The sequence below is a fragment of the Carassius gibelio genome, chromosome B12 (assembly GCF_023724105.1).
Source record: "Carassius gibelio isolate Cgi1373 ecotype wild population from Czech Republic chromosome B12, carGib1.2-hapl.c, whole genome shotgun sequence".
NCBI classification, from domain to species: domain Eukaryota; kingdom Metazoa; phylum Chordata; class Actinopteri; order Cypriniformes; family Cyprinidae; genus Carassius; species Carassius gibelio.
This window is the reverse complement of record NC_068407.1, coordinates 20,798,259-20,812,089: the sequence shown is the minus strand read 5'-3', so window position 1 is coordinate 20,812,089 and position 13,831 is coordinate 20,798,259. Positions and strand designations below refer to the sequence as shown.

Below are 13,831 nucleotides of genomic sequence, written 5' to 3'. Positions count from 1 at the left end.
CACCTGGACTCATTTAATGTGTTTTTGCCCGTGACCCAGTTTCTGTCTTTCCGTGTTTGATTAGTTCCCAGGTGTGTCCATTCTCTTCCTCATGTGTTCCATGTCCCTGCTAATTTATGATTCCATCCACCTGTGTTTCCCCAATTATCCTTTGTACTTAAGCCTTGTCCTTTCAGTTCTGTTTTGTCGGGTCTTCGTTTGCACTTGCTACTTACGTGTGTCTACCTCTGTGCTCCATGTTGGATATTCCCTGTGTTGGATATATTAAAAGCCTTATTCCGTTTATCCTCGACTCCGTATTCCTTCAGGCAGCGTAAAACCGTGACAGAAGACCCGACCTTCAAAAGAGAAAGTAGAAAACTGCGTCTTTCCCTCCGTTTTGCTTTCGTTTTTTCTCAGTCTTTTTGTTTTGTAGTGGTTCTATGGATCCCCTCTATCGTCCCGAATTCCTCATCCTCCTGCTGAAGCAGGAAGGGCGTTCTCTCGAGGACCATACCAGACAGTTTTTCCTATTAGCTAATGCCACCAGCTACCCGGACGGCGCGCTCTGCACCTTCTACAACACCAGCCTGAACTCCAAATGCAGAGCGTTGTCGTCCGAAGATGGTCCTCGAGAGGATTTCGCCGCATTCGTGGAGTGGACTCTGGCGAGAAATGGCTCATCTCTCACCATCTGCCCCATAGAGGACCTCGCCAGCCCCACTCCCGACCCAGAGACCAGCCAGCCACCATCACGCCGCACGGAGCCAGAGCCCACCGCAGCCGCAGAGCCCGAGCCATCCACTGACAGGGAGCCGGATCTCGAGAGCGCGACTGACCAGGTGTGTGAGCCGGCAACACCGTGCATCGTGGGAGTCCTCGTGGAGATCGAGGGCGTGGAGGAAAGCCCTGCCCACACTCCTGCGACTGAGGGTGAGCTGTATGCAGTCTCTGAAGATCATATGGAGCAAGTTCAGGATCTGATGGACTGGTCTATGGAGGTAATCCCTAATTTTCCTGTTTCCCCGCTGGTTCCGTCCAGCCCTGATTCCCCTGTATACCCTCTCAGTCTCCCACTCCTACCTCCTCCAGTCATTTCCTCTGCTCCATTTCCGCTGGTTACGCCCAGCCCTGAGTTTTCTGTTTCCCCGCTGGTTCCGCCCAGCCCTGAGTTTTCTGTTTCTTCGCTGGTTCCGCCCAGCCCTGAGTTTCCTGTATCTCCGCTGGCTCCGCCCAGCTCTGAATCTTCTGTGTCTCCGCTGGTTCCACCCAGCTCTGAATCTTCTGTGTCTCCGCTGGTTCCGCCCAGCTCTGAATCTTCTGTGTCTCCGCTGGTTCCGCCCAGCTCTGAATCTTCTGTGTCTCCGCTGGTTCCGCCCAGCTCTGAATCTTCTGTGTCTCCGCTGGTTCCGCCCAGCTCTGAATCTTCTGTGTCTCCGCTGGTTCCGCCCAGCTCTGAATCTTCTGTGTCTCCGCTGGTTCCGCCCAGCTCTGAATCTTCTGTGTCTCCGCTGGTTCCGCCCAGCTCTGAATCTTCTGTGTCTCCGCTGGTTCCGCCCAGCTCTGAATCTTCTGTGTCTCCGCTGGTTCCGCCCAGCTCTGAATCTTCTGTGTCTCCGCTGGTTCCGCCCAGCCATGATTTTTCTGTTTCACCGCTGGTTCCGCCCAGCCCTGAATCTTCTGTGTCTCCTGTATTCCCTCCCAGCCTCCCTCTCCCGCCTCCTCCCAAACCTGCTGGTCCCTCTACTCCTCTTTCGCTGGTTCCGTCCAGTCCTGATCCTCCTGTCCTTCCTCCCACCCTTCTCCTCTCTCCTCCTCCTAGACCAGCCAGTTCCTCGTCATCCCTGCTGGTGCCAGTCAGTCCCGCAGCTCACCCTCAGTCCGCGCCATCGGGGCGCGGTGGTTCGCCGCTGGACTGCCAGTCTCCAGCTCCGCCTTGGCGTGTTAAGGCCCTGTCTCCGCCTCCAGCCTCCGAGCCCTGGACTCCTCCTCGGTCCTTCGACCCAGCGGCTCCGCCTTGGCTCTTAGCTCCCTCGTCTCCACCGTGGCCTGTCATCCCACCTGCTCCACCGGGCTCCCTCGTCCCTCCGGCTTCACCTTGGTCAGTCGTCGACCATCCGCCACCTCGGGACTCCTCTCCTCTGGTTCCACCTCGTCACTCCATCCCTCCGGCTCTGTCAGGCTCCTCCTTCCCTCCGGTTCCACCTCCATCCTCGGTCGCTCCGGCTCCACAGCGGTCTGCCAGGACCCCGCCTCTGCCTTGGTCGCCTGAGCCTTCTGCTCCACCTAGGCCCTCCGGAACCTCATCGTCACCCTGGCTCTGCGGCTGTGCTGCTCCATCTTGGGCTCCTCACCCACCGGTGCAGTCTCCGCCTGTCGGCCCCCTGGTGTCGTCGACCCTTCCTTCACCATGGCTCCTCCCGCCGTCGACTCCACCTTGGATCTCCGTCCTGGCTGGTCTCTGGTGGACCATCTGGCTCTTCCTGCTCCTGTCTCCTCCCTGGCTCCTTCCTCCGTCGTCTCCTCCTTGGCTCCTCCTTCTGTGGTCCCTGTCTGCTGGCCCCCTCCTGGAAGTCCGTCCTCCACCGGAACCTCCTCCCAAGTTCCCACCTACGCCTCCCCCTGTTGTTTCTACGGTGCGAGGACGCACCTACCGGGAGGGGGGAGTACTGTCACACACCTGGACTCATTTAATGTGTTTTTGCCCGTGACCCAGTTTCTGTCTTTCCGTGTTTGATTAGTTCCCAGGTGTGTCCATTCTCTTCCTCATGTGTTCCATGTCCCTGCTAATTTATGATTCCATCCACCTGTGTTTCCCCAATTATCCTTTGTACTTAAGCCTTGTCCTTTCAGTTCTGTTTTGTCGGGTCTTCGTTTGCACTTGCTACTTACGTGTGTCTACCTCTGTGCTCCATGTTGGATATTCCCTGTGTTGGATATATTAAAAGCCTTATTCCGTTTATCCTCGACTCCGTATTCCTTCAGGCAGCGTAAAACCGTGACACCATGCTCACGTGTGTTTTATATGTTGCATTTCCTATAATTCAATTATCAAGTATGGTTTCTGGTTAATGTTTAAAATTAGTATTAAATTAATTTTAAATTTAGCATTTGAAATTGTTAAAATTAATTGAGAAAAATAATAGATAATACATTTGGTAGGTAATACTACTTGGAATATATAAATAAATAAATAAAGTTGTTAATTTTAATAAATATTCCAAACTGTAAACACATACTTTTAACATTATTCTAAAGGCTCTAAATGCATTAACTGTTGCTTTTACTTGATAAGTGCTTCAATTTTGCCTGTTTGTTCAACTTAGTGTCTATTTTATTGCCTAGTGTGTGTGTGTGTGTGTGTGTGTGTGTGTGTGTGTGTGTGTGTGTGTTTGCCTGTGTTGAGAAAGCAACTTTTAAGGCCTCTATATAAAATCAAGTTATTATTATTATTAAAGCATCTCTACCTGGAACCTTATCAAAGCAGCTAAACAACAACAATCACATTTCATTCCCTTTACAATAACAACTAGGCATTCTGGGTGATGCAAACACTCCTGCGACTAAAATTAAACTCTATTTCTAGAATATCATGTTTACACTAATCACTATAAGTGAAATATAACTGACCGCAAATTCAGTTTGACTGTTATGAACATGACTGAATGCCTCGCTTGTTCCATGAATACATATCTGCTTCAGAGCAAAACAGACTTGTCTAACAAAGTCAAGAAAACATGTTTGTCATTTTATATTAGTTGAGCATAATATAAAGGTTTAACAAAGCAAATTTAAAACGACTCCTCGTTGGGAATCACAGATGTCTGAGGTCAAAGTGAATTAATCATGCATTCATATTCATTAAAAGTGCATGTGTTCATGGCACTGATAGACCCGTGTTGAGAACTATCAAAAACTGACATGCAATACCAAACACTGGCAATTTACTCTCTACAATGCATTTATGAGAATATAATGGCAAACATACAGTCACAGATCTGCCATAAGAATATGTCCACAAACAGACAAAACCTGCTCGACTGTTAACTTTTACACAGCTTTCATATCTGGGACACTGATTATGGAAATCAATATTACAGGAATGCCAAGGTAAATATTTCCAAATCTAGGAATGCAGTTCAGGCCTTGATCAATTTAATGTGACTGAAGATATCCAGAGGGTGATGAAGGGTTAACACAGGACAAACACACATCTCTATCAATGCATGCCACAGTTCTCAGGTTTCCTGGAAGGTTTTAGGAAGATCTTTAGTTATGTTAGATGCATCTCAACTTCAGCGGATGAACAAGGCATAAATCAAGCCAAACATAATCATGATTAAATAATGAGAACTGATGCTTCCTCTCTAGACACCCAAACGCTGTCTGGACACACAATGGAGGCTGTGTGAAATTAAATGCATACTTTTATAAATATTTTTTTTTCTTTTCAGTCAGTCATGTGCTTAGCGTCTCAGTTTGAGGTCAATAAATGCAAGAATAAACTAGATATTAGAGCAGAATCGTTAAGGATGAGTTACTGTATCACTTACTTAAATCAACTTTATATATATATATATATATATATATTGTTTTTACTCTGTGAATAGCATTTGAAAGATTGCGTGCTTGTTATTAGCGACCGGATTCTGTAACTTCAGCTTTGTTGTAGTTGTGCATTAAATCAAATCACTTCTCTAATACAGGTTTTTTACTTGCATTTCAATGTAAAATTATATTTAATGTGCCTGGGTGACCTTAAACTATATTAGGGTCTTATTGAAGCCATAATAAATTAGTGAAATGACAATGAAGTCAACAAAACACCATTTTGAAGAACCCTAGGGGGTATTTTCAGGTTGTTGCATAGTTTTAAAGACTATATTTACCGTACATTTATGCATTTAGCAGATGCCTTTATCCAAAGCGACTTACTGTGCATTCAGGCTTTTTTACCAGTATGTGTGTAAATATCTGGGATATTTATGTTTTTAGATGCAGATTTTAGTGTGCTCATTTTTGGGGTCTAATTTTAAATTCATAAGATTAATAATTATTATACATATCCTTTTCTTTGCATTAAGTTTGTGCACAGCAATAGTCAATAGTTTGAGGTATTTTCAGATTACTGTTCAAGCATATATCTGGAATATTTCTACTCAAGATGAGCTTCAGCTGCGTAAAATGAAGTTGCATGAATTCATATTTGTTGATGTGTTCAGAGAAAATATTGTGGCATGCATCATTCCAAGCATGCATTAGTCATTTACACTTTTATTGTACCCAATAACAGACAATATTGAGAATCCTAGAAAGTATTTTCACATTATTTGGCAGTTAATAGGTTGAATCTGGAGTATTTAAGATGAGATTTAGCGGCAAGCATTCACTTAGGTATAGCCATTTATTAAGGCCTTATTTGGAGCCATAATAGATTACTCAGTTTTCTTGGAGTCAAGTGTGTCCACAACATACAAATGAATCAGTTTGAGAATCCTAGAAGATATTTTCACATTACACCAGTTTTAAAGCATATATTTGGAATATGTATACACAAGATGAGCTTTATCTGTAAGTTTGGATGCAATCTTTTATTATTATTATTGTTTAGAAACAATATTCATGTCTCATTCCATGCCACAGCAGATGAATGTCAAGCTGTTTTCGCTTGGTGCCAAGTGTGTGTACACAACAGAAGACAATAGTTTGAGCTTCCCAGAAGATATTTTGATATTATTCTGCAGTTTTCAGAACAGTGCATGCTTGGATGAAAGAATGCTAGACATTACTTCCTCATTCCAAGCTATTATTGACGAGTGACAAGCAGTTTTTATCTTGCTGTCAATTAAAGACAATAGTTGAAGAATCCTGTTAGGTATTTTCTGATTATTCTGCAGTTTTAAGGAATATGCCTGGCTGGAAAGTTTATACTCAGTGGGCTTTATCTGCAAACTTTCAGAAAGATAATGAAACCATTTTTTATTTGCTCAAAGAATAGATAAATCACCAGCTGTGTTTTATTGGTATCAAGTGTGTATTGACTAGTTTGAGCCTCCTTATATCTGGAACAAGCTTTCTGCAAGCTTTCAGATAATGAACATATGAAATTATATGTATGTAATTTTTTTATTATTATTTATTTGCTCATGCAATAGTTTGAGCATCCTAGTTATTCTGCAGTTTTAAAGCTAATGTATTTGTCTGCGTTAGGTATGTGGGGAAAATAAAGAAATGTCTGCAAATTCGCTGAAAAAGTAACGAGGAAACGTGCACATTCTTGAGAAATGATTTTATTTCTGTTTGTGTCAAATTCAACATCGACATAGAAGAATAAATATACATTCAGTGACATTAAAAAAAAAAAAAATTGTTCAAATCGCAATAAAACATTCAAAGGTTGATTTCACCGTGATCGAATCTAACCAGAACATTGTAAACAGCTGACATTGCAACTCAGCTCCCCGTTCACGTCTCCCTCGGCACGCACTCGACAAGGCAAATGTTCTAAGAAAGCACATTTTTGAAGCATGGAGTCGATAAGCCACATCACAGAGCGCTCGGACTGAACAGAACAGAGTCGCTATTCTGTACAGGAGATCTCGCGAGCATAACATGCATGCGCTCCCACGCTCGAGCCGATGACTTGTACCGCCGGTGCGAACGCGGTTTATCCGGAGTCACCGCAAAGGCACAACTCCCTCCGAGAGACTGCAGCGACACGGCTGCATCCCGTAGTAATGACCGCAGCAGCGCTGGAGGCGGCTCGGGTTTAGCTGATAGTGCATCTCTCTTTGTCCTTTGACTGTCCGCCTCCTATCGCCTTCTCTTTGATGTACATCAAGTCACTGTGCACGCTCGGGCGGCGCGCAAAGGGCGCAATGATGCCGTACGCGTCGCCGTCCTTGACCTTCTTGTTTCTCAGGGACTTCTTGTGCAGGATGTCGCAGTACTGCACGGACACCTTGCGGTGGAGGTCCGGGCTCATCTCGTTGGGCAGCTTGGCGAGGGTAAAGAGTCTCTGGAACATCTGGTCCACGTTAGTGTTTCTCTTGGCGGAGATCTCGAAGTACGCGCACTGCTCGTCCCCGGCGATCAGCTGCTCGATCTCCTCGCGCTGGACCTCGCGGTAGAACTCGCGGTCGCCCTTGTTCCCGCAGATGACCAGCGGCACGTCCACGTTCTCTTTGGTCTTGTTTTTGAGGCAGGACTTGGTCTCGTAGATCTGCTGCTTGAGCCGCTGGACCTCACAGAACGACTCGCGGTTGTCCAGACTGAACACCAGGATGAAAACATCACCTGTTGCCAAAAAAAAATAAAGAGAGAGGTTAGAAATCGAGTCTCATGTCAAATCAAAGTTACACCGGTTTCCAATCTGACATTTACCTGTGAGAATAGATAGTCTCCTCATAGCTGGGAACGGATGGTTCCCTGAAGTATCCAGAATGTCCAGCTGATATACATCTCCTTTAATGCTGTAGAGTTTCCTGTGGAAGTCCTCTATGGTTGGCGTGTACTGCTCCTCGAAGCGTCCGTTCAGGAAGCGGGACACTATCGCAGTCTTGCCGACTTTGGTGGATCCGAGAATGACCATCCTGTAGCAGTTCTTCGCCGGGATGTCAAACTCGTTCTCCGAGGGACTCATTTTCTTAATCATGTTTCTCTCTGTGTGTGTGAGAGAGAGTGGGTGATGGAGAATGGCTGGTTGTTTGTGAGCGCGCTGAGGCTGTCTGAAGCGTTGAGCGGCGACGAGCGGCTATTTAACCGCGCGTGCGCTCCTCCTCCGAGCGCGTCAGATCGCGTCACAGGGGCGCTTCTGGGTGCAGCTAATACCACGAAAATGTACGGAGAGGAAAAGAACTTTCACGTCGTGTGTCGAATTCCTTACTGTACCTTATTTTTTTTAAACAACATGTTATTTTTCTGCAAACCCGCTTTTTTTAGGCATGTCTGCACTATTAAAGTAGACTTAATAATTGATGATTTCAAAGAATTAGAGATTTATTTTCTATTGCTCGGTTATGTACACATTGGAGTGTTTATGATACTATTCGTGACCCTGGAGCACAAAACCAGTCATTATTATTATTTTTTTTTCTGAAATTGAGATTTGAACGATGAATCCTGAATAAGTAGCCTAAGCTTTCCTTTGATGAATGGTTTGTTGGGATAGGGCAATATCTGGCTGAGACACAACTATTTGAAAATGTGGAAAATGAGTAGGCCTATGCAAATAAAAAAACTTTAAAAAAAAAACTAATAATCTTAATATTGAGATAATCAGCATTAAATTTGTCCAAATTAAGTTCAAATCAATGCATATCACTATTCAAAAATAAATATATATATTTACGGTAGGAGACTTACAAAATATTTTCATGATTTACTTAATTCGATTTTTGGCATAAAAGAAATATCCCCAATGCATTGTTGGCTTTTTCTACAAATATCCCGAGATACTTAAGACTGCTTTTGCTCTCCAGCTTCACATATTTGAGTCATTAGTCAGTATACCTGTATAGTACGCTTTTAGTGTTTGTATGCATAACACCGTAGCTGTCTTTGTGTTTCTACTGAGCACATTACTGGGGAAGCCTATCTTATGGGAATTTATTTACCAGTTGTTTATCACTCCATTTCACAGTAGGGTGTTTATGAACATAAGGCCTCTATAATTCATTGAAAGATGGGAACACTTGTAACAAAACTGATTTTGCAGTACAGTTCTGGAAAGTTCTAGCAGGTTGTTAACACAGTCTGTCCTAAACAGCATTAATTAATGGATGCGTTAATAATGTACGCAGTTCTGGTTAATGTTTATTTGTGACTTCAAACTTGGGAACGGAAAGAGACGCGTCTCTTGCAACATTCGTCGTTAGTGTTTAACAGCTCCTGGATGTGTGAGTAACAGGTAAATAAAAATACAGGAGTCAGTTCACTAGGTTCAGTGCTGCTGCTGCAGTCTCTCTGAAGAAGCGCAGTACTGCGCGTCACCGCACAGCGGCGCGCTCTAGAGTGCTTCATTCTGATTGGCTGACGGACGTTCTAATTCGTTAATGAAAGTTCCAGACTTTGACAGCATTATAGTTCCACATATCAACCGAACAGCTGTTTCAAAGAGCCTTAAAGGGCGAGTTCACCCCAAAACGAGCTCTAACGGAGGTGTGTGCTGTTTCCAAGATACTGAATCAGTGAGGTAAGAGAGAGATAATTCACACACAGGACAGCAGTATAAGGAGAGTTTCTGACTTGAGGAAATTAATGCAGGTGGAACCCCAGCTAACAAAAACAGTTCAAAACATGCAATATTAGCTATACAAACCCGATTCCAAAAATTTGGGGTATATTTGATTTACAATGGAATATAGATAACATAACAGATGTTGAATGTGAGACATTTTGAAATGTCATGCCAAATATTGGTTCATTTTGGATTTCATGAGAGCTACACATTCCAAAAAAGTTGGGACAGGTAGCAATAAGAGGCCGGAAAAGTTAAATGTGCATATAAGGAACAGCTGGAGGACCAATTTGCAACTTATTAAGTCAATTGTCAACATGATTGGGTATAAAAAGAGCCTCTCAGAGTGACAGTGTCTATCAGAAGTCAAGATGGGCAGAGGATCACCAATTCCCCCAATGCTGCGGCGAAACATAGTGGAGCAATATCAGAAAGGAGTTTCTCAGAGAAAAAATGCAAAGAGTTTGAAGTTATCATCATCTACAGTGCATAATATCATCCAAAGATTCAGAGAATCTGGAACAATCTCTGTGTAAGGGTCAAGGCTGGAAAACCATACTGAAACCATACTGGATGCCAGTGATCTTCAGCTCTTAGACGCACTGCATCACATACAGGAATGATACTGTAATGAGAATCACAACATGGGCTCATGAATACTTCCAGAAAACATTGTCGTGAACACAATCCACCGTGCCATTCTAAAACTCTACATGTCCAAAAAGAAGCAATCTAAACATGATCCAGAAGCGCAGGCGTTTTCTCTGGGCCAAGGCTCATTTAAAATGGACTGTGGCAAAGTGGAAAACTGTTTTGTGGTCAGACGAATCAAAATTTTAAGTTCTTTAACTGGGATGCCATGTCATCCAGACTAAAGTGGACAAGGACAACCCAAGTTGTTATCAGCGCTCATCAGTTCAGAAGCCTGCATCTCTGATGATGCTGAAGATACAGCTGCACATCACAGAAATGAATTACATTCTATGATATATTCTTTACTGTAATTTTGGTGAGTAGAAGAATACGCACAGTATATATAACAATAAATAAACAAGATAAGCTTGTAAAATAAATAGTACAAGTCTAACACACTTCATCTTGGAAGTCAACCTAAAACTGCACTTGATGCACATTATTTCTTGAGTGCTGTTATATAAGACAAATCAAATCATATTCCATACACATTGTTGTAATAGACATAAATAGGTCAAGTGTTTGAGAGTTAATGCTCTTAGCAAATACATTGTAATTGAGTTTCAAATGGCTCTTTCCAGGAATTTGAGTTGTTAAGTGCTCTTAAGGTCTGAACAAGGCTAATGCCCAATTAAATGAGTACGAGGCCTGCAATTAAACCCTCGGTCCTGCATAATCAAACCTTCAGCCCTGACATATATAACGACCCTGAGAGGTTTGTGTCTTTGTATTTATTCATGTATGTCAGCTGTCAGGTAATTCAATCCATAAGAGTTTATTAGAGGAGAGAGAGACGAATGCAAGGAAGTCTCAAGGACGATAGGAGACAGAAATTTATAATAAAAAGTTTTATAAATGACATGGATTAAAGTAATATATAAGTGCACTTAAAGCGAGACGCTGATAATATTTAGTGCTATTACTGTATTCATCACTTTACTATATAAAGTGCACTTTGTAACAATATCAAATTAAGTTTTACTTAACATTAAAAAATAGGTATTTTAATCATCTTTTGTCATGCTATTTTATGCATATTTTAGTTTATCAAAAATGCAGCATTCAGCAATTATATATTACAAAATATATAAATAATAATGAAATTACATAGAAAGATGTACTTTAGTCCTATCTGGGAAGGTAAAAAAACATTGTCAGGTTCAGTTAAATTCAATTTAAATTTTAAATGCAATGCATTTCATTTTTTTTTTTTAAATAAAATTGCAATTGAACTTTTGAATCTTTTTGACCAAATCATTTTAAAAATAGCTCTCTTTTGTGATTCTGCAGTGGTTTTGCTGTATGTTTGTTTTTATGTGAAGCCAGTGAAGACGATGCAATGGACAGGACATAGTTTTCACATGCAGTGTCTGGTCATTTTAACTAATTTTAACTCAACTCATAAAATATGGAAAATATGATTGTTTTGCTGATGTGGCAGAAACTGAGTGGCACAGAACACTTCTATACTGAATCTACACACTCTTCTGAGCTGATAATGAGATGGATATTATCAACTAAACAGAACTGGAACAGAGGAAGAGAAAGTGATTAAGGCATTAATTAAAGAAGAAACGAAGCAGTAAACAGATGTGTTTCTTCTCTTCCTCAGTCCCAGTCAAAACAACAGAGCAGCTCCGGCAGGAAACCCCAAAGTAAGAAATTAATAAAACTAATTACTGGCACAGTGCGCAAATAAATGGATTGATAAGTTTGTTTTGAAAACAGTCTGGAGGTCGTGTTACGTAATATATTCTTCAAGAGATATGATGTCAGAGGCGCTGCCCAGGGTTCAGGATTGATCGTGTTATCATGCTGACGACATCAAATATCAGACGCTCATGGGATCCAAAATCATTGAGAGACCGTTCTTCAGTAACAGCCGACTGTTTGCTGGTTCAGGGGTCATGATTTGTGAGGATAACATGGTCTGTTAATGCTTTAAAGATAGAGTTCACCCAGGAATGAAAATGTGCTGACGTTGTCCTCAACCTCAGGTCATCGATAAATGAGTTTGTTTCTTCATCAGGTTTGGAGAAATGTAGCATTGCATCAGTGTCTCATCAATGGATGCTCTGCAGTGAATGGGTGTCGTCAGAATGAGAGTCCAAAGGAGCGTTATTATGGATTTGAGATAAAAAAGTCTTAATGCTGGATTTGTTTCATCTTTTGTCTTCTCCAGATGTTCACTGATGGACTGTGGTGGATTATCGTGATGTTTTTATGACTCTCTCATTCTGACGTTTAATGTGCATTTGGGAAAGTTATTATAAAATATATTTTATATTTTTATAATTTTTATTTTATAGTGCAATTGTTTTAAAATTTGAGTAATAATAATAATAATATGAAGAAAGCAAAATAAAAGACACTAATAAAAGATTTAATTTTTTATTAATTGCATGTCATGTGACTATTAACCAATATCAGAGAGCCATAAAGATGCAAATGCGTTCTTGAATACAAGCTCTCAGGGGGAAATATATGGCATCTAAGGGGTTCAGCTGACAATCTCTGATCTGAACCATTAGAGAAGGAAGAAACGTGTACAAAGTGAAAGAACAGGATGTGTGCCATCTTACCTTTTTGGAAATAAAAACATGCATCCTCAAATAAAACAGAGCAACGTACATTCACATGAACGAAATGGACCCTAAAACAGCTGGTTTTAGCCCAGACCTGCATTAGGAATGAATCGAGGAAATTAACCACAATCACATCTTTCATGGTTATGATATGTGAGCAGACTACAGATTAGCAGCAGCTGGATATTGGATTGCTACAGCTGATGATTGTCATTGCATTCACAGTTTGCATTCAATATTGCGGGTAAAAGTGTTAAGCATGGATGTGCTCGTTAACTCTCTTTATACCATCAGAATATTATACAGATCAATCAGACACAGTCGTTTAAATGCTGCAGGTGTTTACATCAGAAATCTTCTGCATCCACACTTTCAGGAATCTGAGCGTCTTTACTTGTGCTTGCAGCGCTGGCTCCTCTGCCGGTAGATCTCCTCAGTGAACGCTCTGCAAACATGAGAAGATGAGCGCAAACACAGACTGTGAGATAGAGAGAGAGAGAGAGAGACACAGAGAGAGAGAGAGAGAGAGAGAGAGAGAGAGAGAGAGAGAGAGAGAGACACTGGCCACAAATAGAGCAGAAAATAGGGACTCAGTCACTGATGACACAGAGGTGCTTAACCTTCAGGAAATGTTAAGAAAACATCTACAAGCTGCTTTATTGTCTATTCATTATATATGGGGTTTGTGATTCTTGGAACCCTGTTAATTTGGGACAGAACAGTCTAAATACAACTGCAAACATTAATTCAGAAATCCAAAATGAAACATTCTAAAATTTTTAAAACATTCTAAAACAAATAAAACCGAAAGTGATGTGGTCTAAATAAGGCTACTACTAACAAATTAAAATGTAATCATTAAATGTAAATGTAAAATTTTAATAAAAAAAAAAAAAAATTAAATGTAAAATAAAAACAAAAGCTAAATAAAATTAAATAAAAAGTGATGTACAAAGGTTCAGATGATGTTATATAATTAACAATTAACAAACATTTACTCTAAAATCAGAGAAATTGTTTAAAAACAAAGCAAAATAAAATACAAACAAACAAACAAATAAAATTAACTGTCAGCAAAATTAGGTGCTTAACGTTCAGGAAAAGTTAGGAAACCATTTTATTAGCAGTTTTATTGTCCATATATTGTTATAAATGAGGTTTACAAGCTTTGCAGTCCTGTGAAAATGTGAAATTGTGTCTTAATACAATTTTAGACATCGCCAACATTGACTTACTATCCAATATTAAACACATTATTTAAAGAATAATAATAATAATAAAAGTAATATAATTAGAATATCATCAAAAAGTTGATTTCACTAATTCCATTCAAAAA

General features: G+C 41.1%; 2 protein-coding genes across 4 annotated transcripts in view; both read right to left on the bottom strand.

The window, feature by feature from the left end:
• Nucleotides 1-6,253: 6,253 nt before the first annotated feature.
• On the bottom strand, nt 6,254-7,817 carry LOC127968766 (dexamethasone-induced Ras-related protein 1). 2 transcript variants are annotated; one of them, XM_052570104.1, is made up of 2 exons: nt 7,363-7,725; nt 6,254-7,275 (listed from the first exon to the last, which is right to left on the bottom strand). In XM_052570104.1, exons 1-2 carry the CDS (start codon nt 7,631-7,633, stop codon nt 6,749-6,751), a joined length of 798 nt encoding a protein of 265 aa, XP_052426064.1. In that variant the 5' UTR covers nt 7,634-7,725; the 3' UTR covers nt 6,254-6,748. The 2 variants fall into 2 exon arrangements, with proteins under 2 accessions (XP_052426064.1, XP_052426065.1); XM_052570105.1 differs by having other exon boundaries at nt 6,873-7,201; nt 7,363-7,817.
• A 4,470-nt stretch (nt 7,818-12,287) lies between these two features.
• The window catches only part of pemt (phosphatidylethanolamine N-methyltransferase), a 64,374-nt gene continuing 62,830 nt past the window's right edge, over nt 12,288-13,831 (bottom strand). For both annotated transcript variants that reach the window (XM_052571202.1, XM_052571203.1), the window contains exon 7: nt 12,288-12,940. In XM_052571202.1, the coding sequence (XP_052427162.1) occupies nt 12,886-12,940 (55 nt within the window). In that variant the 3' untranslated portion in view covers nt 12,288-12,885. The remainder of the gene's footprint in view (nt 12,941-13,831) is intronic.